This window comes from Mustela lutreola, chromosome 7 (assembly GCF_030435805.1).
Source record: "Mustela lutreola isolate mMusLut2 chromosome 7, mMusLut2.pri, whole genome shotgun sequence".
NCBI classification, from domain to species: domain Eukaryota; kingdom Metazoa; phylum Chordata; class Mammalia; order Carnivora; family Mustelidae; genus Mustela; species Mustela lutreola.
The window spans coordinates 148449929-148475359 of record NC_081296.1 but is presented as its reverse complement, the minus strand read 5'-3'; the positions used below and the strand labels follow the sequence as shown (position 1 = coordinate 148475359).

Here is a 25431-nt window from a genome sequence, read left to right as displayed (position 1 = left end):
TCCAGGAGGAAATCGATTCTGCAGTGAAGATGTTGTTATCATTGAAAATGAGCTACAAAGCGGCGGTGGGGGAGGACTACAAGGCCGACTGCCCTCCAGAGAACTCAGCACCTGAGAGCGATAGTGGCCTGGGATCCGCAGAAGCTGAGGAGGATTTTGTGGACCCGTGGACAGTCCAGACGAGCAGCGCCAAGGGCATTGACTATGACAAGCTCATTGGTAGGTCCTGGGAGAAGCCCCAGCTTATACAAGTGATTCCCTCGAGTTGATCCCACTGGTGTGTTTTTGTTTTTAATTTTGAATTATAAGCTCAGTCAAGCTTCAATGCCAAGAAAAAAATAGATCCTAAAATTTTTTGGTCATGCAGTCCATTCCCAAAAGATTCTTTTCAACTGAAATAACAATGTAAAACTTAGTTCAGAATAACCATGCATAGTAGAGAGCTTAGTAGAAGGTTTTTCCTTTTTTTTTTTTTGAGTGATTTAGAACTTGAGGGAAAGGTCTATTAGAATGGCATCTTTGCAGTCATTTAAATCACCTCTCACGGGGCGCCTGGGTGGCTCAGTGGGTTAAAGCCTCTGCCTTCGGCTCAGGTCATGATGATCTCAGGGTCCTGGGATCGGGCCCCGCATCGGGCTCTCTCTGCGCAGCAGAGAGCCTGCTTCCTCCTCTCTCTTTCTGCCTGCCTCTCTGCCTACTTATGATCTCTTTCAAATAAGTAAGAAAATAAAAAATAAAAATTTTTTAAATTAATTAATTAAATCTTCTTTATTTATTTTTAAATGAATAAATAAATAAATAGATAGATCACCTCTCACTTAATGATTAAAGTCAGGAATGGGGGCGCCTGGGTGGCTCAGTGGGTTAAGTCAAATGACCTTCACTGTAGTAAGGAGCGTTAAGATCACAACCAGACAAACAGGAAACAAATTACAGAATAAAACGCTGTTTTCTGGGTGCCTGAGTGGCTCAGCCGGTTAAAGTTTCTGCCTTCGGCTCAGGTCATGATCCCAGAGTCCTGGATCGAGCCCCACATCGGGCTCTCTGCTCAGCAGGGAGCCTGCTTCCTCCTCTCTCTCTGCCTGCCTCTCTGCCTGCTTGTGATCTCTGTCTGTCAAATAAATAAATAAAATCTTTTAAAAAAAAAAAAAAAAGTCAGGAATGAATTACCTAAGTCAGAGTCTCTCTTCCGGTGATACCAATTGTAGAGCTGAAAAACTGGAAGTTACCTTGAGAAGGGTGACTCCTCACAGGGCAGGTGGCCACTGGCAAGCACCTCCTCACGGGGCTTTCTGCTCAGGGGAGTCCTAACTCTGAGATCACTGGTAATCACCAGTGAGGAAACATTGCCGACATGTTTTTATCAAAGTCAAAAGCCATTTTCCATAATTTAAGTATAGACAGTCAATGAGGGAAAATCCGTTTGAAGACGTAATTCAGTACAACAATTAAAGGATACTAAAATACAGTGTCAGTGTCAACAGATTATATCTTCATAAGCAACTGGGGGAGGGGAAGTGTGAAAAGTTGCTAGCCGGACTGAATTCTGGGTATGTTTCCCATCAAAATCCAATCCCAGGGAAAACGGGGTTTTTTGTTGTTGCTGTTTTAAAGATTGTATTGTATGTATGTATTTATTTATTTATTTATTTGACAGAGAGAGATCACAAGTAGGCAGAGGCAGGCAGAGAGAGGAGGAAGCAGGCTCCCTGCTGAGCAGGAGAGCCCAATGCGGGGCTCAATCCCAGGACCCTGAGATCATGACCTGAGCCGAAGGCAGAAACTTTAACCGGCTGAGCCACTCAGGCACCCAGAAAACAGCGTTTTATTCTGTAATTTGTTTCCTGTTTGTCTGGTTGTGATCTTAACGCTCCTTACTACAGTGAAGGTCATTTGACTTTGGGTTGAGAGAAGGGACTAGGAGCAGAAAACCTAAAGAGCCTGGGTTCATCAAGATTGTACACAATACACTAGTTTTTCCCCTTCAGTAATATGGGATCGCCAGACCTCACACCACCTAACATAGCTATATCTCCTTTGTTCCAATTTTCTTTTTCCAGTTCGGTTCGGAAGCAGTAAAATTGACAAGGAGCTGGTAAACCGGATAGAGCGAGCCACGGGCCAGAAACCACACCGCTTCCTGCGCAGAGGCATCTTCTTCTCACACAGGTCGGGGCTTCTGCCCTCCTCTCCTTCAAATTACAGATGTGATCAGGAGGGTCTTCCCTCAAGCCACCTGCTCCTGTGGGGACAGTGGTAGCCACCATCTGTAGACTAGGGTCCACCTTCTGCCCAAAACTGGCTCCGGGTCTATGCCCTGTCCCTTCACCCTTGGGCCCTTACTTCATTCATTTATCAACTGCTCCCTTCACAGTTGGAGGTCACATACACCACAGATGAGATTATTCCAGATTATGTGCTCTAAATCATAAAATGTCATAAAGACAAAAGAGATTAGTATATCCAAGTTCAGCATTTCCCACGAGATAAGCAGTAGCTTCCTGAAGTTCTATGCCCCTTCCTGCTATTGTCCGGGCCTGCTCCTAAACCCTGTTACCAAAAGAGAAACTAGCACAGTGTACATGGAAGAGACTATCCCTACCCGAGACTGTAAATTCTGTGCAGATAATTATCAGAAAGTGGGCAGGTTCTGGAAGTGTTCCTGCCTCACCCACCCCACCAGTTAGCCCATTTTATGGTCCATGGCCAGGTTGTTCTGTTCTCCTTGCTCTGCATGTTTGGTTACGGGAGAGCACACACAGGACGGAATGCGGCAGCCTGCCAGAACACTTCGGGTTCCATGTGCAGAAAACTCCAGACCCTGCTCAGCCCTCTTTCTGGACGAAATACAGTCACAGCTTTTTACCTTCATTAAGATTTAGTTCACGTTTTTAAAGTATGCAATTCACGTTTTTAAAGTAGCCTTTAGTATATTCATAAGGTCATGCAATAGTCACCACCACTTGTTAATTCCAGAACATTCTCACCACCCCAGGAAGAAACCCCGTCCCCAGGAGCAGTCGCTCCTCCAACCCCCTCTCCTTGCGCCACAACCACTGGCAACCCTCATGTTTTCAAGGTTCTGCCTTGTGGCATCAGGTGTTCGTACTTCCCTCCCTCATACCTGACGAGTGGGTATAAGAAGGAGGTGCTGAAGACCTGCTGAATAGGTACACCCCGTTTTTTTGTTTATCCATTCACCGGTTGCTGGACATGTGGGCTATTTTCAATTTTGGGTTTCTTCTCTCCTATAAACCCATAAAAGTTAGATTTGGTTAATTGTAAAAACCAGAGAAGGACTCTTTTTTCTTCCAAAATTAAGTTTTTTAAATTCTTTCCTTATTTAAAAGCAGTGTATGACTGGTGCCTGGAAGTTTAAAAAAAAAAAAAAAAAAAAGGCGCACACACACACAAACCATCATCCCAGGAGCACTGTTAACCCTTGGTGAGGGATGTGAGGAGGAGTCACTTTTTAGAAACCCCAGAAAGGTCCTCTTTTATTTTGGGACACGTTGTTGAGAAAGAACATTTACACCCTAGAGCGGTGGTCTCACACCCTGGCAAACTTGGCGATCGCTGAGGGAGCTCTTTAAAAATACAGATCCCCAGGCATCACCCCAGACCCCCTGAATCGGAATCTCTGAAGGTAGGACCCGGGTAGATGTAACGTGACCAGTGATTCTGATGCCCAACAAGGAAACCCTTCATGTGCATTGCCTGGGCCCCAGTCCTAGGGAAGAGCAGATGAATCCAGAACGACTCCCAGCTGAAGACACTTGGCCCCAGCCTGGCTGAGGAAGCCCAGAGGAGATTTCCTGCTAGGGCCTGCCTCTCCACACTCCGAAGAGGTCTTCCTCACTCTTGTCCCTGAGTCAGGAGTGTGTGGAACTCGCAGTCTCCCAGTCTGGGACTCTGGAGTCTCCAGGCTGGGGGTTCTGATAAGGATTGTGTAGTGTCGGCTTGGTGTCATTCCCAGGAACGGGCGTAAAGAAGATGGTGTGTGGACGTTGGTATTCGAAGTTTACAGAGGAATTCCGTTAGCTGCCCAGCCATATCCCGCTTTTATTCCAGACCTGCGTGTCTTACACTTTTTAAACAATCACAGGAGAAACACATCATGTCAGTAGATGTTTCCTGCCAATTTTCTAAGACAGGCAGCAAGGGCAACTTATCACAGTGTCGTGTTTTCTCCGTCTTTGCCAAGCATTAGCGCCTTAGTGTTTCTCAGAAAAGTCACACCATTTCCTTTTCTCCTCTTTCCTTTAGAGATATGAACCAGATTCTTGATGCCTACGAGAATAAGAAGCCATTTTATCTGTACACGGGCAGGGGCCCCTCTTCTGAAGCAATGCATGTAGGTCATCTCATCCCGTTTATCTTCACAAAGTAAGTATTGAACCGTATGCCTTTTGTCCCTTTTATTAGTGAATCTGGAATGGTACTCACAGACCATGTTAGATGACAAGACAGATCTCGTCTGTGTCGTTAAGGTGCGAGGGGATGGGTGCTATTGTGACTTGGTGACTCTGGTCCCGCTGTCACGTTAGAAAGTGTGGCGTCATGGAGCAAGCCCAGCTTTGGAGTCAGCCAGCCCATCTCCACCTGTCCCTGTCCCTGTGACCGTAGCAGTCACTTCCCTGAGCCTTCGTTTCCACATCTGCAGGAGGGGGTGGTAACACCTCCTAAAATTGTGACCAGCATAAAGCAGCTGGCACAGAGCTGAGCGCAGGCCCTTCCACGTTAAGTAAATGTAGTAGTCCAGCTCCACAACGTAAGACTATGTGACTGTGTAGACAAGAAAGTTCTGCGTACACTCTCAGTAGGAACTGCGATTTCAGACGCACACCGGGGAAACGAGGTGGCCACCTTCTTCCCATGTGTCTCGTAGGTGGCTGCAGGATGTGTTCAACGTGCCCTTGGTCATCCAGATGACGGATGACGAGAAGTACCTGTGGAAAGACCTGACCCTGGACCAGGCCTACGGCTACGCCGTGGAGAACGCCAAGGACATCATTGCCTGCGGCTTTGACATCAACAAGACTTTCATCTTCTCTGACCTGGACTACATGGGGTAAGGAGAGAGTGCCCGGCTGCCTTCTGGAGAGAGAAGCGGATGCAGAAGCAGCTCCTCGCGGCCACGGCAGAGTCAGACACGTCTGAAATGGTCCTAAGATCTGGGGAATGTTTTCCCTCCTTTATGAAACGTTAGGATGTGGTTTCTTGCTCTCGTTCACCAGCTGAGGTTTCCATCCCCAGCTTGAGACAGAATTGTAGTTTCTCTCCAAGGACGGTCAGTCGGCCAGTGAGGGTCTTTCTCTTTCTCGGCGTCCCTTTTTCCTCACAGAGAAAAGATTCGCTGGTGCACGGTCCCCTCACAGTCCAGAAGTCAGCCACTCCATAGCTAAAATACGCATCCAGAAAATCCTCGAAACTTTTTTTTTTAAGATTTTATTTATTTATTTGTCAGAGAAATAGCGAGCAAGCGTGAGCAGGGGGAGCACAGGTAGAGGGAGAAGCAGGGAGCCCAATGTGGGACTCAATCCCAGGACCCTGGGATCATGACCTGAGCCGAAGGCAGATGCTTAACCCACTGAGCCACCCAGGCGACCCTGAATTGAAATTTCCAAGGTCTTCATCCCAGATAATTGCCAAGAACTGTGTTAGAAAAACAAGACTCTGTCAAGTGTCCCAATAAGAATACGTTGTTCTGCTGGGCAGGTACTTTCTGAGCACCTGAGAGGCAGTGCCCCCCCCCACTCCGCCCCCAGGCACTTGTCCTTGGGGAGGGGTGTGGCCATATCCGGCAGGCTCACTACCAGGCCAGGACCGAGTGCTGTAGAAGCTGGGTCGGGCGGGGTTCGCACGGAGCGCGAGGAACTTGCTCACTACCATTTCCCCCAAACGTCCGGCTACAGGACTGCCTCCGAGGGTGGCTTCTAGCCACAGAAATAGCTGCCTTCGTAAGAGGTCTGGCCTTTCCACCAACTAGTACCTGAGTTCCTAACTTTCTCATTTTACCTGTGAGATTTTTTAAATCCCTTCTCTCTGGGCATAGAGGCATTGTGTCCTTGAGGAGACATGATCTTTGAAGGAGGGAAACAGACCCAGGTCGAGCCCTGTCACCTCTCTTTAGAGCTCATGAGTCGCAGCAAGCCTGGTCCACGAAGTAGGGTTACATGAGACCCTAGATGTGATCGCTGGTGTCATTTTCGTGGTGCTTTATTTTCTCTCTCGCCCCTCATTCCTTAAGAATTCTTGATTCGCCTGCTCAAGCACATAGCCACACCCTGGGTCCTGCTGCTCTTTTCAGGGCCGGGCCGAGCTGGCAACTGCCCAGTCACCGTGTCCTCTGGTGCCACCTCTTGCCTCCCATGGCAGCCCCTCACAGCCTCGGTCCCCCACCAGCCAGCGCTCCTCGTAAAGCACAGATGGTTGTGTCCCTCCCCACCCCCTCCCACTTCTGTCATCCTCGGGGTCAGGGGTGGCCCTGTTCCACTGGGTCAGTAAGACCAACAGTCATGGAGAGCTCTCTGCGGCCGGGTCCTCCGGGGCCCTGGGAACCCAGCAGTGAGCCGAGCAGAGTGCCTGCCTCGCTGAGCTGAGGGACTGGTGGGGTGAAACGAACACCCCCTGTATCCGCAGAGATGACCGAGCAGTGACGCCAGAATGGTGCTCGCGAGGGTCCGCCCCACGACCCAGCATGCTCCCAGCAAATCCTGAGAGAACATGGGGCCTGCAGCAACTTGCGCGGCCTGCCTCTCCGCTGACCGCCCTGTGCGTCCTCTTTGCTCAGCAGGAGCTTCTCTCCCTTGCTGAGCTCTGAGTGGAGACGAAAGCCCAGACAACCGTGAACCGAAGGGTCTCTGCTGCCTCTTCCCAGAAAGAGCTCTTAGGTTGAACCTAAGGTCAAGAGGGAAGTTTTAAAAGTTAAATCCTGTTTTAAAACATCTTATTCCCTTCAAGAGGTTTTTGGTTTTTGTTTTTAACAGTTGAGCTTCTTTTTTATCTTGAAATTTAACTCAAAATCCAGAGCTTTGATTTAACAAAGCTCCTTCCTGGTCTTCAGGAGCTGGAACTACAACCAGGCCAGCCTCCACCCTGTCTTTGGGCAGGAGCAGAGTGGTGAGGGCCCTGCAGGCCAAGAAGCCCATAGCAGGCCAGCTGGCTCCAGACACCCTGTCCCCACACACATCTCTGGCCCTGAGTGTGGGCCCAGAGAGCCCTTCCTGCCAGGAGCCCTGAGGGACGGCTCAGCCTGCTCATTCATACAGTCAGTAGGCCACACTGGTGCCAGGAACACCGCTGCTGGCGAGGCCATCATCCTGCAACTGTGTCCGGTTAGCTACTTGTGGCGCGGGAGCAGGCAGTTAACAGGTGACAACCAGGTGATAATGAGTGCCGTGAGGACAAAGCAAGGGGGGTTCACCCTGCGGTCAGGAGGTCCTGGTGCCTGTAACAGAGTCATGAGGACTTGATGAGGTACTACACATAATGTGGCCTTCGAGCAGTAGCTGGTGAGTGCTTGGCAAACATACGATCTCAAATCACATTCAGCTTTAAAACCCTGTCCCTGGTTCCCTGTGTAAGGTCACCGGGCAGGGAACCAATGCCCCTCCTGGATGCACTCACAGCCTCCAGCCTGCATGGCACGAGCACTGGCTGGCAGAGAAGGAACTCCCCTTCCAAGAAAGGTCAGGGCTGTCTCACTCAGAAATGCTGCTCAGACACCACAGGGCTGCAGTCCTGTCACTGGGGTGCTGTAGACTCTCCCTCCCGTGGGGACTGGAGGCCGTCTTGTGCAGTGTGACCGCGGCTGGAGGAAGGTTGGCCACTGGCTGATTTGCCAGAATTTGCCGTTGCCTCTCCCTGAGGATGCACAGAGCGTTTGCCATGGCCCTCTCCCCTGGGTGGCAGATGGCTGCTTGTCCTCACCAGGTGTAAGCAGTGTGGGGCCTCCTGCAGTCTCCCAGGACCCCTCCGACAGGAAATAGTAACTGTGTCAGCAGGACCACAAAGCAGGCATCTTTGCGGGGAGCACCCGTGTTGGGAGCACTTCGCTTATGGCAAGGTTCCCGGTGTGTCTTCCCTCTCTCTCTAACACAGCCCACCCCCGCCCCCGACCAGTGCCCTGGGCCAGAACTGAGCAGGCTGCTAAGTGAAAGTCCCTCTCTCCCTCCCAAGTGGGACTCCGCCCCACTCCGCACAGACCACGGTGTGAAGCCTTTGCCTTTACGGTTCTCCCTGCCTCGTGGCTGACCCAGCCCCAGGCAGCCGGTGCCTCTGGATTTCTGATACCCCAGCCCCACACCCCGCTGTCTGTCCAAAGACATTCAGGAGTCTCCATCCAGGGGCAAAAGTCTTCACCTTTCAAAACTGTGAGATGTGAGAGAAGCATAGGCATTGTGGCCAGACAAGCCTGGGTTTGGATCCCAGCTCGTGTACTCGCTGGGTATGTGCCCTGATCCTAAACCTCTCAGAGCTTCAGCCTTTCCCTGGAAAGTGGAGGCGAGGCTGCTACGTCAAAGGGGGAGTTGAGAGGTGTTAACTTGTGTCCAGCACTTAGCACGGCTCCTGCCACGGGATGCAAACACATAGTAAGCCACTTTTCCCCTTCCTTTGTGGGGCCTGACACCTGGTTGGGTGGAGAGTAGAGCTGCTGAGCATGTGTAAGAAGTTCCTCTGGGTTCTGCGCTGCCCTGTATTTGCTTCATCCTTAGCCTAGGTCCTTCTGGCAACAGAATGGCTGCCACAGCTCCAGGCCTCATACCCACATCCCTCACCATCCAGGAGAGAGCGTCCGGTTGCTTGAACCAGCCACAGTGGCCCAGCCCTGTGGCTGGGCACGGGGTCAGCCTGCCCGGACAGCATGGCTGCCGATGGTGGACAGGGCCATGGTAACTGGACGTATTGGTTTCTCTGCAGATACTCTCTAGCAGCACAACACAGAACAGAGTCGGTCTCACGTGAAGACTCCCTTGGGGCTCCCAGACTGGAAGCTCTGCAGCATACCTGACCGTTGACAGAGTTTTTATGTTGTTGGGTGGTTTTAGGTTTCTTTTCGGGCAGAGTTTATTTTTTTTTTATTTTTTATTTTTTTAAGATTTTGTTTATTTATTTATTTGACAGACAGAGATCACAAGTAGGCAGAGAGGCAGGCAGAGAGAGAGGAGGAAGCAGGCTCTCTGCCAAGCAGAGAGCCCAATGTGGGGCTCGGTCCCAGGACTCTGGGATCATGACCTGAGCCGAAGGCAGAGGCCCTAACCCACTGAGCCACCCAGGCGCCCCTTCAGGCGGAGCTTAAATGCTCCCCGTCCGTCCCTGAGTCCGAGCGTGTTCTTGCCTCATCGGCCCGGCATCTGATGTCGGTCTCACACTGGTTTCCACACCTCCCTGGCAGCTCCGCTTGGCCTGCAGTAGCTCTCTCTCCCTCAAGATGCCTTCTGGGCACCTTCCTGCCCGGTCCGTGTCCTCGGCCCACACGTGCACGCTCAGGTTTCACCATCCACTGCTTCGGCCTCGGCGGGAAGGCCCCCTCTGAGCCTGCGGTTTGATCCCATTTGTCTGCAGGATGAGCCCGGGCTTCTACAAGAACGTGGTGAAGATTCAGAAGCACGTTACCTTCAACCAAGTGAAAGGCATTTTCGGTTTCACCGACAGTGACTCCATCGGTAAGGAGCTCGCCATGGCCTGCGTCCCGGGGTGAAGCACCAGCGTCTGCCCCGGGGCCCAGCGGCCTGTCAGGTGGCATCCCTCGCCCCTCGCCTCCCCACAGCAACCCCACGGGCAGGTCTTTGCCAGGAACCGGAGGAGCTGGAGCAATGCCTGCAGCCCCATTTCCAGGCCTTGTGCTGCACTTCCGGGGACCATCTGTCACCCCTCAGTCACCCACTAAGAGGCTTGGAAGAAAGGAGGAGACTGGTGGGGATGACTAGAGCTCCTCTGCCTGCTTGCGGAGTCCCAGCCCATGCAGGCGCCTCTAGTAGAGGCCAGAGCCTCCGTTTCCCCCATAAGAGGAGGGACGTGGCCGGAAGCCCTGTGGTGCCCACCCTGCCCGCCCTCACTGTCCTTCTACGGCTCGGCCCCCTGCACACACACTCGTGTCCCTTTCTGTGTACTTCCGTGCCTGTCAGACACATCAGCCTTCTCCTTCTAGACCCTTAGCTCCCAAAGCTAAGAATTGATCCCTGAGACTTGTGGGTCTCCTGATCCTCTTCCGTGTTTTGTTTCTGCAACACGGCTCCAGGCCGAGCAGCCGCGAGCCCGGGACAGCATCCCCGAGTGTGTGTGTGGGTGCCGCGTGGGAGAGTTTGCCCCACTGGGAGGGGACACCGCCTGGGGCCCTGGCGGCGAGGGGACCTTCAGGGACAAGTGCAGAAATGCCATGGAGAGGCCTCACTGGGAGTCTTTTCACATGAGCAAGACCCTTGAATGTTTCAGTGAGATGAATTCCTGACAATTGGGGCATAAACCCTGTGCTTTTGAAAGGGTTTTTATCCTTGGAAGGCCAGCATTTCCTGGGAAGATGTCTCAGGGAAGGCGGCCCTGGGCAAACGAGAGACAGACCTATGCCTAGTTGCACACTGTGCTGCGAAGCACCCGGGTTTGAATCCTGGCCCAGCCGCCTGCTTGTGGTGTATTAGCTGCGGCCGGCTGTGTCAGCAGTCTGAGCCTGAAAGTCCGTGGCTGTAAGATGGGAGCCATATGGTACTTTTTCGTAGAGTTGGGAGCAGCAGACAGGCCCGGGGTTGGCCCCGAGCACAGCCTGGCACCCACACACAGGGAATGGCCACCGCTGCTCTGTGTGTGAGCGGGGCGCTGGTGGTGGTGGCAGCATGAGTGTGCCCATGTTGCACGGATGGCAGGGGCTGGCCCAGCACCGCTCGTCAGAGGTCGCATGAAGGTCGGTGCCCTTGGACCCCTTGTACAGGTCTGAGTAAATAGCAGCAGTGATCATGACAGGAATGTCCAAAGTACTGAGAACAGTTCGGGGTTCCAGGTACCAGAATTTATACGATCATAGGTGAGGAACAACCTATGTGCCTATGGGTAGAGACGGGCGAAACACTCCCTGCCACGTTTACGGGACAGAAACACGTAGCAACCACCCAAGTGAGGGAAAAGTATAGTGTGCAGTCACCGCAGAAATGCAGAGGGAAGCCGAGAAAACGGAGATCGATCCACCGTGGGACTGGAGATCATCTCTCTTCCCTACTGTTCTGTGGTTTCAGATTCTCTTGAGTGATGGTTGCTTCTCTAAAGGGGAGGACGCCTGTTCGTGTTCATCCCTTTTGCTGGGTGAATTAACCAGAACAGGAGTCGACGTCCTGTGTAAAAATACTTCGTTTATGCTTTTCAGGGAAGATCAGCTTTCCCGCCATCCAGGCTGCCCCCTCCTTCAGCAACTCCTTCCCTCAGATCTTCCGAGACAGGACGGACATCCAGTGCCTCATCCCCTGTGCCATCGACCAGGTCAGCAGGCGGGGCGAGGCGTCCATCGGTCCGGGGTGCTGCACTCCTTGATGGGAAAGGAGGTTTTAAAAGGTGCTGGGCGGGGGGCAATCCTGTAAGCTGCCTGGGAGCTGGGAGCTTCCCACGGAGGCCGCGGACGTACTCCCAGGCTGACAGCCGGCCTGTTTCTGCCGGCTGTCCTCAGTCCCCTCTCCCCCCACAGGATCCATACTTCAGGATGACAAGAGACGTCGCCCCCAGGATCGGCTACCCTAAACCAGCCCTGCTGCACTCCACCTTCTTCCCCGCTCTGCAGGGGGCCCAGACCAAGATGAGTGCCAGCGACCCCAACTCCTCCATCTTCCTCACGGACACCGCCAAGCAGATCAAGACCAAGGTGAGCACTGTCCGGGCCGGAGGGGCAACCCGCATACACAGAGTAGGTGTGCGTAAGACGCACAGGCATCACGTGACTGTCCTTCCAGCGTCCTCTGCCACGGCGCTGGGGTCCAAGGTCAGTTACAGCCACTGCCTGCGAACTCCAGGCGGCCTGTCCCTGCGCCCAGACACCAGATGAACTTGACTTTGTCCTTTCATTTAGGCAAAATTTTGGTTTTTTCTTCTCTGCTTTTCTCACCAGTGCTCTACTCTGGAAGCAAAGTCCTGGCAGTTTTCTTTTTTTAGGATTTTATTTATTTGAAAGAGAGCGAGAGAGAGCATGAGTGGGAGGAGTGACACAGAGAGAGGGAGAAGCAGGCTCCATCCCAGGACCCTGAGATCATGACCTGAGCTAAGGCAGACGCTTAAGTGACAAAGCCACCCGGATGTCCCATGGCAGTTTATTTAATGATGGAACGTATTCCACTACATTTCCAAGCAGCAGCCGTAGTCCAGCAGATGGACCGGGTGCTTTATGTTTTCTGGCTTGATTTCTCATGGGGAGACAGTGGGGAGCACCTTTAGAGGGATGAGGGCCAGAGAAGATGACCACCCTGGCCAAGGTGGGGCTTAGGGGCACATGTTCCCACAGAGACTGGGAATGGGTGGGGGTCCTTCATCAGGACAGTCGTGGCCGTCCCAGCATGCATCGGGCAATCAGCACATTTTTGTCAGGTCACCAAAGAAATGAGAGTTAGGAACCTATTTGAGCTTTTTTGTTTCCCAGGGCCCTGCTATTGCTGCTCGCAGGGTCTGAACTGCCAGTACAGGTACAACCCCCTTCCCTGTCCCATGAAGCTACTGACATTTTATTTGGAATCTAGTGTGTGTTTGTGGGTGGGAACTTCACAGCAGGAGTGACTAAATCTGTATCTGAGGTGTGTGATGCAACCCTCCACTGGTGCTGGCCCTTCCGGCGTCCTAGGCAGGTCCTAGCGGACAGCGAGGGGACCCATCCTGTCCCGAGCCTCTTCCAGGAAACAGCCCCGCCGACTCCGCCGCCCTCTCGTAGAAGCTGCTATGTTCGGGGCTTGTTCCTGCCCTTTCTCTACTGGCTGGACCTTCCAAAGCCTGGAGTCCACACGCGGGGGCGGGAGGCGAGGAGGGTGTTCCTCTTCTGTCCAAGAGGGGAGGCACTTTGGTTTTTTAGTTGTTTTAAGGAGGTCATTTTTGGGACCAAATTATTTTTCATTCATTTAGGGATGAGCAAAGGCCCCGAGGGTGGGCCGGCAGTAGCGTGAGGTCAGGAAGCACACAGCTGCAGAGGCCACAAGAGTTGTGAGCAGCCTGTGTGGCAGGACAGGGTCAGTCCCCACGCCCACCTTCCAGTCCAGAATCCACCTCACACCAGCCGGCACGGGGCATCTGCCCCAGGCCTCCTGCAAACAGCAGCAGCAGCCGTACTGGGCACTGCCACGTGCTCGCCTGTGTCATCTCACTGATTCCTACCAACCACCGGCAGGCCATGTTCGTCTTGTAAGCAAGGACATCAAGACTCAGAGGGACCAGGCAGTTTCCTACCTCCACTCAGCTGGGGAGTGGGGGGGTTAGGACCGGACCCCAGCTCCCCCATTGCATGGGCCCTCCCGTGGCCTAGAGTCAGGAACCCCAGGTTGTCTGTGCACTGCCATTGGCGAGTGACCTTGGTGTCCAGGTGAGACATCTGTGAAGCGGGAGTGGCTGTACTGATCTCAAGGACCCTGGGATCATGACCTAAGCTGAAGGCAGAGGCTTAACCCACTGAGCCACCCAGGAGCCCCCCTTGGATAGCCTTTAAACCAGCCCTGGGAGCCTGGGAAGCTCTGTTCTCAAGACTGTCTTCCCTGAGGCCCAGCAGCAACCTGGCTTGGCCTGCGAGTCTGAGCACAGGAAAAGGCTCGTGCAGGCATGCCCAGGGTACCAGAGCTCAGGAGAACCCCGTCCTGGTGCTTTCTCTTCTTGTTTGTTTTGTCGTTGCATGGTTGGTGCAGTTTGTTTACGTTGATTTTGTTCTGCAGCTTGCTCCCTTGTTTTGTGAAGGAGAGGGAAGAATGAATGGGTCGTTGTCTTACTCTGCCCGCGCCCAGCATGCAGCCATTCACGCTTCCCCTGTGCCGGGGCAAGAGCAGGTGCCACCCCCTGCCACCTGACGGCCTCTGCCCCGGCGTCCGCCTGCTGCCTGCCCAGGGTCCCGGCGCAGCCCGCCAGTAATTGCTGGGTGGTCCTGGGAGGGAGAGTAAGCTTCTCCACATGGGCACCGCCAGCTCTACCCACCCTTTTCCCCAGGAAAGAAAAATAGGGTGACATTTGTACATGGTGGGTCTCTCATGTGCTCATGGGAAGAAAGTTGAGACTTTGTCCCTTTTTGGCTTTCCTTCTCTGGCTTCTTGGCCCTGATTTCCCCCAAGACGATCTTCAGTGATTCCAAAACCACTGTGCTAGTTTCTGAGTCTTTACTCAGCTCTGGGGACTGCATGCTTCGGGTGGGGTGCCTGCGGGCCTGGCGCCCTCTGCGCGTCTCCTGGGCTCTGCTCTCCCTTTCGAGCCCCTTTCTGGGGGCTCCCGTCCTCCCGCCCGCACCGCCGAAGGCAGCAGCCCCCGTTCCCAGGTTGTCTGTCTTACCCGAAGGACCTTGTGTCCGTCCATCCCTGGAGGATGCTTCACCCACATTCCAGCTCTGTTCTGTCTGTCGTGTGGGTGGGGGTCCAGAGCCAACCTCCCCGCCCCCCTTCAGTTGGCCACATTGGCACGGACCCGGGCTCACCGGGCAGGCAGGAGCAGTTTACGGGGCTCCTCCTCCCGACTGTGAGCCCCAGCCTCCTGCGCAGAGACCTGACCGGGCAGAAGCAGCCTCTGGCCCGACTTGCACCCTCGGCTCCCAGCCGACTTCCACGCGCAGCGGCCCGGCCCCTGCATCTCTGTGCTCTTGCCGCCGCAGGTCAACAAGCATGCGTTTTCTGGAGGCAGAGACACCGTCGAGGAGCACAGGCAGTTCGGAGGCAACTGTGACGTGGACGTGTCCTTCATGTACCTGACCTTCTTCCTCGAGGACGATGACAGGCTCGAGCAGATCAGGAAGGTGAGGCCGGAGGCCGCAGGGTCCAGCCTCTCTCGTGGAGGACATGGGGGACGGGGCGGTCTAGCAGCCGAGCTTAGGGTGGTCGGAGCCTCTGGGCTCGGCCTTGGCAACAGACCCTCAGCTGAGACGAGGTGAAAAGTGAGGAGGTATGTCTGCCCTTGGCCACGCGCCAGGAAGCCCGGTGACAGTACACAAAGCAACGCACAGGCTGTGGTTGCCACCCACAGTGGTCTCCCTGGCTAGACACCGCGGACTAGGGAACTCCAACAGGACAGAATCTCAGTTCTGACACCGCCCGCACTGAGTCAGCGTGGCCATGCGTGGCTGTGGTGCGGGCAGGGCCCCGAGGCTCGCCCAGGGGAGGTGAGGGTCCTGGTGTGGACTCTCGGCAGCAGTTGGGTGAGGGGTAGGAGGAGGCCAAACAGTACGTGTAGCCTTTCCTCGGGTTTCCGGTCCTCGGAACCTTCCCACGGAGCTGATCCTGACTGAGGACTCTGCGCGCAAACACGTTAAAACTGGTTGTAGCGAACAGTGCAGAGCAGACGGCACAGCACAGGGGACGCTGTGTCGGAGCCACAGGAGCGGGAGGCCGAGAGGGAGCTGCCGGCCGGCTGGGGCGCGTGGAGCTCCGACTGGCAGAGAGGGCGGGGGCGGCGACGCGGGGCTGCGCGGCAGGCAGGACCCGGCATTTGGAGAAGAGCACCAGGGAAGGTGCACATCTTTTCACTTCCGGGCATCACCCCTGTGCCGGGCTCTGCGCGGGTGCTGCGGGCTGGGCTGGCGCCCAGAGGCGGCGGGGGCCCAGGCGCATGAGCCGCCTGTCACTGTGGTCTGTCTCCTTCCGGGCAGGACTACACCAGCGGCGACATGCTCACTGGCGAGCTCAAGAAGACGCTCATAGAGGTTCTGCAGCCCTTGATCGCCGAGCACCAGGCCAGGCGCAAGGAGGTCACGGACGAGATAGTGAAAGAGTTCATGACTCCCCGGAAGCTGTCCTACGACTTTCAGTAACACTCCTTTTATATGTGCTTATAAAGAGATGTAATTTACCAATAATTCCAGCCCAATCAAATCAGCACTACCCATAGGCTCTGTCACACGGTAATTACTGGATGGTATCTGGAAGCCCTGTGTGTGTCCGTGCCGTTTTTTTCCCATGACGTTCTCCTTTCTGTCTCGTGGGCCAAACCCTTGGGGTCACTGGGTGCCGGCTAACATCCCATGGTCAGTCCAGCTGGAGTCTCTCCCGCAGAGCAGACACCCATGTGGGACCTTTGGCTTCGTGTCCACAGGCCAGCCTGTCAGGTCCATAGGACAGCTGCTGGTCGCCACACACTCTTCAGACCTGCTCTGTGAAGGAGCGTGGTGTCTGTCTGCATCCCTGAGTCAAAACGCATTAGCATCAATTAAAGTGTGCTTTGAAAAGTCTACGAGCGGCAGTGCAGTGGGCACAGGTGTAATTCAGGCCGTGCCCAAGGGAATTTAGAAGAAGACTTGCCGACTGAAAGCTTTGCGAGACGTTTGGCTACAAGAGCTCCCAGCTTGAAAGCTGCTTTCCACGTTGAATATTGGCCCAAGTTGGCCGGGCTTTATTGAATTGAGTCTTCTGTGGGCGAGACTCCAGTTCCCCTACCACACTCCAGACCGTGCATGCACCCGCTCCAGGAATCGTGCTTTTCCCCGATGTGCTAACACTCCGTCCACCAAGCAATCCCTGACACTCGCCCTGAAAGCCAAGGGCTGCTTCGTGCTGGTCGTGCCAGATGCTGAGGGCTCTGTTGTCTTTGCAGATGCTTTTGTTTTGACACTTGACTGGCGTGGAAGTCTTTCTGCACAGAGCAGTGCCCGGGGCCAGGTGGACGTAGCTAGAAAGTGCGCGGCAGCCCTCCAGGCCCCAAGTGGCCTGTCCCTGGGAGGCTTGGTAAACCGTGCACCCTGTGTAGTTTGGAAAAGCAGAAGACCTGTCTCAGGGAAGGCCCAGGCTTGAGGGGTCTGTGCTTTCTGGAGATACGGGGTCCACTCCCTCATGCCGCTCATTGGCGTGAATAAACTTCCTTCGGTCCTGCCTGTGTCGCTGTGCTCTTGTCTGTCTGGGCTTCAAAGAGGGACCAAGCCTGCTTCGGGCCCAGGGCGGGGCTGCTGCCAAGTGCGGCAGCTGCTCCAAGGGTGGCCCTTGCGTCCACGGGGTTACCCAGAGGGGACATGAAGTGGATACACAGCCTGGAAGCCCCCGTGGCCCCGAGGTGCAGGCTCCCAGGAATCTGCTGGGAGGTAGCCTGTCTGCCTTCTAGCCCTTGGCAAGTGCCCAGCTGCTGGCTGTCACAGCTCATGGGACGCCTCCAGCCACCCAGCAGGGATGTCTCAGGGCACGGCCATGGGCTGGGCAGTGTGGCTGGTGCGGGAGCCGCCTGTCTGCCTCAGCCCTGGCAGGGATGGCGCCCCGGGCTCCCTCTGCCTGCCCAGGCTCACTTCCAGGTGGGGACACTGACACTTGAGAGAGGCAGTGTGGCTTGTCCAAGGCCACCCACTGAGTTTGTGACAGGCAGGCCTGTCCTGCTTCTTACTTGCTATGTCCACACACACAGAGGGCCTGTTGCACAAATGAGTGTGCCGAGGGTCCTTCCCCGGCCTCCACACCAGCCCTGGCCAGCGCCCCCAGCTCCCTCACCTGGCTGGCTGCGGCCCTCCATGGCTGAGTTCTGTCTTGCCGCTCAGTTGCACCTATGTCACAGGTGCACTGAATGGATAAAACGAGGGTAGGAGAGCACGTTACCATGGGGCTGCCTCTCCCTGCACAGGCTGCATGACCTTGGGCAGGCCACCTTACCTGTGGGGACCCCTACCACACCATACCTCATGCTGGGGTCTTTGAGACCATGCCCTGGGTTAGAGGTCAGGTGACCTATATCTTGTCATTGCTGGCAAGGGCCACAGCTCCTCCCACTGCCACAGTTTTCTAAAAAAGCAGGTTCTAAGGGGACCCCCTGGGTTAGGACAGACAGGTGCAACAGCCCAGCAGTTGCTGGCAGGAGGTCAGGTCGAAGCCCCCATGGTGTGGGGACTCCTGCCAGAGGAGTTCCGCCAGCCTGGGATTGCAGCTGAGCTGGGGCTGGGGCTAGGGCATGGTGGGGAGCAGGGAGCTCACAGTGCAGGACGAGAACAAGGAAGGAGGCTCTCGGACATCTGATAGATGAGCTCTCCCAGGGAGTTCTGTGCGCCTTGGCCCTTCCCAGAGGTGCACAATTTTCCGGTCCACTGTGGGAGCCCTGGGGACACTACCCTTGGTCTCACACTTGAAATTTCAGGCGCAGCCCGAACTTAGTTAAGGTGACCACAGTTAATGGGAAGACCCAGCGGGGCCCACCTTCTCGTCTCCATTTCTAAAAGAAGGGGCTGGGTCAGCTCTGCACAGGGCCTTGTCACCTAGAGAGCATGAGGACCTGCGACCAGGCCTTCCTGCCAAGCCAATTCGCTAACGGGGTGGGGTCGGCGGCTCAGTGACCCCGTCCGGCACTACCCCCTGGTGACTGACAGACTGCAGAGCCTGGAGTACCGCCAGTAATTCTTTCCAGGCTAGAGCAAACGGGTACTAGAGGTCTTGCCAGAAGCGGACGTGGGGTCAGGGTTTTGATGAATTATCGACCTTTTGTCAGTTGGTAGGTACCCTTTTCCCAGCACCTGGCTAGAACGCCAGGATCTTTCACTCGAAGCCGGATGAACTTCCTGGAATCCAGGGCCAGACTTCCTCATTCCACACCTACCGTGTGGACCTACCGTGCTGGACCTACCGTGAGCACCTACCGTGCTCCAGACCCTGTGCTGGACAGAGTCCGAGTCAGACATGGGTCGAGCAGGGTGTGGGGTGAGGGCAGATGAGTGACCAAGGAGCCAGGACCACGTGGGAGCCTAAAAAGCAGCCCAGTGGTCGGGCTGGGAGAGCTTCCTGAAGGAGGTGATGCCTGGAGAAAGGGTGTTGGTGGCGGAGAGCACTGGGTGTAAGCAAATGCTTGGGGCGGTATGACGGAAGCGGACCGGGACAGGAGGGGAACCGGAAAGCGTTCCCAGAACACAAGAGGTCCTTCGGTCCAAAGACATGGTCAAGGCTAGGTTCTGTGAGTGAGGATAATCGAGGAAGGTGTTGGCCGGCTTTACCAGAGCCCTGAGCCCTGATAGCCCCTCGTGACTGGAAGCTGCATTGCGGACAGGAGGATTCCAGAAATGCGGGCGCGAGTCTGCCCCCACCCCTGCCACGGTGGGCAGGCCCAGCTCCCTCTCTAAGCTGTTTGCTCCACGGTGTCCGATTGTTGTGATGACCCATGTAGGACCTGCCACCCCCTCCCTGACCCCTCCTCCGGGCCCGTGTGGAAAGGTGGCTCACAGCCAATTATCCAGGCAGCAGAGGGGCCAAAAGGGGGTGGGTTTGGGGTGGGAGTAGTGAGGAGAGCAAACCTCACGCTGAAGGCTGAGTGGCCTCCCGTGGCTGGGCTCAGCGCCCCGAAGGCCAAGGGAGTGGAGCCAGCCAGAGTGCTGGCCTCAGTGTGCCCATCCGCGTAGTGGGAACACTGGCCATACAGGTCCGGAGGGCTGGGCCTCTGAGGACAAGCAGATCGCCCGCCCCACAGACCACGGAGCAGCAGCACCGAGCAGGCCCAAAGACGTTTTATTATCAACAGCTCCCTGCTCAGTCTCCGGGATCTCCCAGAGGGCAAGGGTGCGGGAGCAGGTCTGGCTGTGGCCGTCTGGTCAGTGCCCTCTCTGAGCAGCCCCTTGTGGGGAGCACGCGGGCAGGTGCCCTAGAGCTCACCAAACAGCCAAGGAGAGCTGCGTGGGGGCCCCGCGGGCAGGGCGGCCAGGGGACAGCAGAGGACTGGATGGAGGCACAGGGATGCTCCGAAGACACGGGCGGCTGGGAGGGGTGACCAGGAAGCTGGAACTCCGACGACGTGCTCCAGCGACTCCATGGGACGGATGTCCTCATCCAAGAGGCCCACTCCTCCCTGGCCATATGACCCTCACACCAACCCCAGGCTGCTGGCAGATGGGCCCCTCAGACTCCCTGTGGTCCTGTAGCCCCAAGCACAGCAACTCGGGCTCCAGGGAGGCTCAGGCTGTCCTGGGCGGCGGCTCCATGGGCCCAGACCCCAAGACTCTCCAGCGCCTCCTCCAGCCCCCAGGACCTCAGGAAGCTGCGGCGGGTTGGCCCCAGGGGCATTGGGACTGGCTACACTGACAGGCCCCGGATGAGCCGCAGCACGGCTTCGTAGGCAACAAAGACCACCATGTTGACGGGGAAGGCACGACAGCAGTTGAGCGTCAGCCCCTTGAAGAGGACCCGAGGCCCCTCCTCGCGCACGCTGGTCACCACGCAGTGCAGAAGGCCACGGTAGCGCCTCTGGCCCTGCCCGTCCGCCTGTAGGCGTGACTTGATCACATCCATGGGGGTGGCCACAGCCCAGGCCAGGACCCCAGCACAGCCCCCGGCCACCAGCACACCCAACACATCTGTAGGGAGAGAGCCGTGACCACCTCAACACCCTGCCAGCCGGCCGGACACATGGGGTGGGGTTCCCAGAATGGAGCTCAGGGTTCACGCCCCCGACATGTGAAGCCACATGACAGGTCTATCCCACTCCTGGGGTGGAGGACACGGACATTCCCAACCCCCGGTGGGGGAGCTCCGCAGCACCCGTGTTTGGCCCGAGCGCATCCATACCACCTCCCCCAGCTCCACGGCCCACTGTGCTGGGCCCCACCCCACCTGCCAGGCCCCGGGCCCCCTCACCTGGCTGGCTGTGGCCAGCGGGCGTGAGCTGCTCACAGAGGATGGTGTAAGATAAGAAGTAAGTGGCGAAGGAGTGGCCGTCGCGAAAGAGCAGGGCCGAGCTGCCCTTGTAGAGACCCCGCAGCCCCTCCTCGCGGGCCACCGTGGCCAGACAGTGCAGTGGCCCTCGGTACTTGGGCCCGGAACCGGCAGGGGGCGCGGGACACAGCGGGGGCGCAGCCGAGGGCCATGAGGCCGAAGGGCGCCGCTGCTGCGTCTGCGTCTGCGTCTGTAGGAGGACCTTGGCCACCTCTGTGGGCGAGGTCAGGAACACCTGCCGTGGAAGGAGGCGGGTCAGGAGGCGCTGGCCACGCTGCCTGCACCCCGCTGGCTTCGTGCCCCCACGGCAACGTCCCCAGGGGCCCCTCCAGGGCTGGCCCACCGGGCCCGGTGCCATAGGGTTCAAAGCTCCGCTTCTGGCTCAGAGCGGCCCGACACGCAAGAGGTGTTGGGTAGATGCCTGTGACTCGGGTTCGTGGAGTATCTATCACGTAGTTAACAGGCGAAGCACATCCGTGTACCATGTAATTAGCAGAAGTCGTGTCAGAAGACTACAGTACTTGGTACCGTATGAAATGAGTGAGTGACATATTACTAACGATACTGGCTGCCACTCTGTGGGTCCTCATACCTGACTCCGTCCTGGGGGCTCTCCACTGAGAACCTTACTGAGAACCTTACTGGAGCTTCACCGCGCCTCTTACTGGCGAAGAGGCAGGCAGAAGCTCAGAGAGGCTCCCTGGCACGCCCAAAGTCGCCCAAGGTCGCCGAGCTAATGAGTATCAGCTGGGCCCCCACCCACCACCCCCAGCCCTCATCCAGTCTCTGCCCTGCCCCAAGCCTGGGTTTCCCCCCGCTGCGGGGCTGGGTGACCTCCCGGGCGGCTGTCTCAGCCTCGCCAGACCCGGCAGTCCTGAGGGGCCCCGCCCCCCACCCCACTCACGCGGACCAGGCCAGAGGCAAATCCGGACAGCGTGACGTCAGTCTTGGCGGGCTTGGCGTCAGGGCTGCCATAGCGAAAGCGGCAGATGCGTGCCAGGCAGTGGCGGTAGGTGCCAAAAGACACGGACGAGACCAGGGACACGGTGCACACGGGCAGCGAGAGGCCTCGGTAGAAGCCCCACACCTGGTGGGCAGACAGACCGGACCCGAGGGCTCTGGTCAGGCCAGAGGCCCAGCCAGGAAGAGGGCCACCCCGGGGGGCCCAGGCCGAGTGGGCCGTGTCTCAGCCCTGCCCTGGCCTCCCTGACCATGGGACCTCAGGCCCGTCTCACAGCCAAGGCTCTGTGACCTAAACTGGCAATCGTAACCCCCGACTCTCCAGGTGATGTGAGGGACTGAAGAGTCAGATGGCCAGGCTGGACCAAGACAGCTATTTGATAATGATGATGCCGTTGAATAGCGTGCTTTACGGTTGCTCTTTTCTCATCCATTCACCCCTGGCCCGCATCGAGCCCCAAGTTCACGTTGCTAAGTATCCCTGAGTCCCTCCTCTGGACTGGGCTCTGAACTGGACATGGCACAACTAACAGTGTCACCCACCATGGCGTTCAAGGAGTGCCCAGCCTGGAGGAGACAGAAATACAAACACTCGGGGTCCCTCCCTGACCCCCAAGGCCCCAGATGCCACCCGTGGACCCTCTCTTGAAGGCAGGACCTCATTTTGGACACCTCCTATGTGCTGGACACTTGGCTCTCAACCTCAGAGAAACCCAGCAGCTTGGTACAATCCCTCCCATTTGGAAGGTGACAGCTGAGCTCGGACAGGGCTGGCTCACTGGGTGTGGCAGGCCTGGGGCCGCATCCTCTTGCCCATTACCTCGGGCCCCGGCCTACCCGCTCGTGGCGATACGTGTCCCAGACGCAGTGCCAGATGCCGCTGTACCTGGGCTCTGTCTGGATCTTGACCTGCGAGAGAAGCAGACAGCAAGGTCAGTAGGCCTGGGGGAGGGGACAAGCCAATGCCTTGATTGTCAGAGGCGTGTTGGCGCACCTCGGGCAGAGCAAGGACCGGGAGCCTTCGCGAGACAAGAACCCTGACGCACAGGGGAGAAGAGGGGCCGACGGAGTCCCAAGGAGCATGGGGACGGCCAGTCTGATCAGCTGGCCAGAAAGGTCTCCTGGCCCCGGATGGGTGCAGGAGACTGGGAGGCAGCCTGACCCCAGCCAGGGGCCTTAGGGTGGGCGGTGGAGGCCGGCCATTGCCATACCTTCACCGTGTCCAGGGGGTAGCCCACAGCAACACCGCAGACACCTGGAAGGAAATCAGAGGGACCGGGTGAGCAGCAGGAACAGCCCGACCTTGTCTCATGGAAGGAAGTAGGGTGAGCCCCGACCAGCTCCCGCCGAGCCTGGACACACGCTCCCCGTCCACACTGTGTCTCATCAGCTCTAAGCACACGGATGCAGAGAAGGCAACTGAGGCTCAGCCACTCTGCCAGCAATTTCTCCTTCCCTGTCTTGGCCCGGCGATGCCTCATTCCAACAGCCAGGGATGCATTTCGACACCTGCCGGGCCCTGTCTCCAAGCCAGGCAGCTCTTGTCCTCAAGCCTTGAAGGGTCTGTCTGTGCTTCACCTGTGGGCTGTGTATGCAGAAGAAGGGCACAGACCCTACAAAGGCCAGGAGGTAGGGAATCCCAGGTCACCCAGGGCTCTGCGAAGGAACGCCTGAAACCACAAGTCTGCGTGGAACAGAGTGGGACGCGAGGCTTTCTAGACCAGGGCCCTCCCCCTGCCAAGGGCCAGGTGCCACCATCCTTTCTCTTTCCACCAGAACCTCAATGTCCAAGCCCCCAGCACTGCCATGGGGAAGCCAGAGACCCACAGAGCCCTGAGGTTACATACCCTGGGGGCAAAGGGTGGTGAGGGCCACCTGAGAACAAGGCACTTGGGGGCTCTGCCCTATTTAGTAGGCATTCCAAGACTCAATATGTGTGCACGAATGAATGAAGGAGTGTGAGGAAATGATCAAAGGACTGACTGAATGACTTGATTAGAATTATCCTCCTTGACTCTCGCAGAGACCCCACCGAACTCCTACTCACTCGTCAAAGCCCTGCCACAGCTTCACCTCCTCTCTGGAGCCCTCCCTGACCCCTGAATCTGGGCTGCCTCTGTGCCATTAAACATATTGATCACAGCCCCGATCACGTGGTTCTGCTGCTGTCCCACGCGTACCATGTCTGTCCTCCACAGGGACAAGACCCAGGTCTTCGAGAGCCATTCTTGGCCTTGCGATCTTCGCCAAGTCAAGCCCCTTCCTTCTCTGAGCCCCCTTCTTAGGGGCTAACGTGCAGGGAGGCAGCTGGTCTTAGGCCCGGCACATAGTCACACCTCAGAAATGTCCCCAGAGACCCGGGGCTCCAGCCTGTCCTGGGTCAGCACTGCCCTCCCCACCTGAGGGAGGAGGTCATCCCACACCATTCCCAGAAGTATCGACCAGTACCCTTGCTGTTTCACAAGACAGGACAAGGCCAAGGGTGCCTCGCCCAAAATAGGCTCCAGCCTGCAGGAGGGAGGGTCGGGGGTGGGGGAACACCGTCCCCCACCTGTTTCCCAACGGGCTGTTATCTCTCTGGATCTGTCTTTTGTAACCAGCCATTTCCCCAGAAGGGAAAATAGTTTGGGAAGCCAATAGGCGGGGACAGCGCACACACCAGCCTGCAGGTATGGCCAGGGCTCCCGCAGGGCCTCTCCCCCTCCCGGCCCACCCCCTGCAGTCTGCATTTCCGGATCCAGGCCAGTTTATCCTCACTGTCCCCCTCCCGCCCCCCCCCACGGTTCCTTCCCACAGCTGGGAGCCTTCCCCGCCCCCACTCCTCCCTGCCTCCCTCTGAGACCATCCTCTGCGCACCCCCATCCCCGCCTGAGGGCCGCAGGCTGAGAGGGTCCGGCTGTGCAGACTCACCTCCCCCTGTGCCGCCACCCAGCACGTTTGGCCCACACCAGGGCGCAACCACTTCCGGAGCCCCTGACACCCCACCTCCACTGCCACGGGAGGGTCTACTGCCAAGGCCCAGCACTTCCCCATGCCTCCTGGTCCCCCGCCCCCCCAAGCCCCTCCATGTCCATTACCTCCGATGGCTCCAGCCACAAAATCCATTGACAGCGCTGTGCTGGGAGAGGCTCTGCGTCTGCCTGCCTGACAGCGGTCTGCCGCCACCGGGGTGGCCTCGACCAACTCGCCAGCTGCTGGCCGGCCTTAAATAGCCGGGGCTGGGGGAGGGACAAGAGAGGGAGCCTGCTGACCAGTGGCCTCGAAGGCAGAGGCCCGCGGGTCAATGCCCAAACTCAGGCACTGGGCAGCTGAACTCCCTCCCACACACCCCCCCCCCCCCAGAGAACGCTTGTCCCAGTGCCCTGGGGACCCAGGGGTCAGGAGGTGGCAAGGCTCACTGTCCACACTGCCTGCAGGGCTGGGCCCCGGGGCCAGGTGCAGACACCTCCAGGGAGGTCCGAGGATGGGGCTGTGGTGCCCCTGTCCCTCCAAGCCCAAGTTCGGGCCTTCAAGGGTCTTTGGGCCTCCCCAGCAGCCCTCGGAGCTCCATCCTACTCACTCAGCAGACACCATCGGAGCTAGGGCTGCCCTGAGAAGGACCAGCCGTCCTCAGGAGGCTCCGGTGGGCAGGAGGGAGTGGGGGCGAGCCCGGGAAGCCCGCACGAGC

At 57.0% G+C, this 25431-nt stretch overlaps 2 protein-coding genes across 5 annotated transcripts in view; one reads left to right on the top strand and one right to left on the bottom strand.

Annotated features, from left to right (window-relative positions):
* WARS1 (tryptophanyl-tRNA synthetase 1) overlaps positions 1-17011 on the top strand; it is a 29214-nt gene extending 12203 nt beyond the window's left edge. For 3 of the 4 annotated variants that reach the window (XM_059183122.1, XM_059183121.1, XM_059183123.1), the window contains exons 3-12: positions 6-219; positions 2061-2169; positions 4267-4386; positions 4889-5071; positions 9568-9668; positions 11357-11469; positions 11672-11845; positions 14804-14944; positions 15794-15951; positions 16735-17011. In XM_059183122.1, coding sequence (XP_059039105.1) covers positions 6-219; positions 2061-2169; positions 4267-4386; positions 4889-5071; positions 9568-9668; positions 11357-11469; positions 11672-11845; positions 14804-14944; positions 15794-15951; positions 16735-16756 — 1335 coding nt within the window. In that variant the 3' untranslated portion in view covers positions 16757-17011. Of the gene's footprint in view, positions 1-5; positions 220-2060; positions 2170-4266; positions 4387-4888; positions 5072-9567; positions 9669-11356; positions 11470-11671; positions 11846-14803; positions 14945-15793 lie in introns of all 4 variants that reach the window. The other variant, XM_059183124.1, reaches the window with a different exon arrangement.
* Positions 17012-19587: 2576 nt separating this feature from the next.
* Positions 19588-24979, bottom strand: SLC25A47 (solute carrier family 25 member 47). The gene is made up of 6 exons (XM_059183126.1): positions 24842-24979; positions 22976-23019; positions 22602-22673; positions 21709-21891; positions 20727-21039; positions 19588-20446 (listed from the first exon to the last, which is right to left on the bottom strand). Exons 1-6 carry the CDS (start codon positions 24867-24869, stop codon positions 20166-20168), a joined length of 921 nt encoding a protein of 306 aa, XP_059039109.1. The 5' UTR covers positions 24870-24979; the 3' UTR covers positions 19588-20165.
* Between the last annotated feature and the right edge of the window lie 452 nt (positions 24980-25431).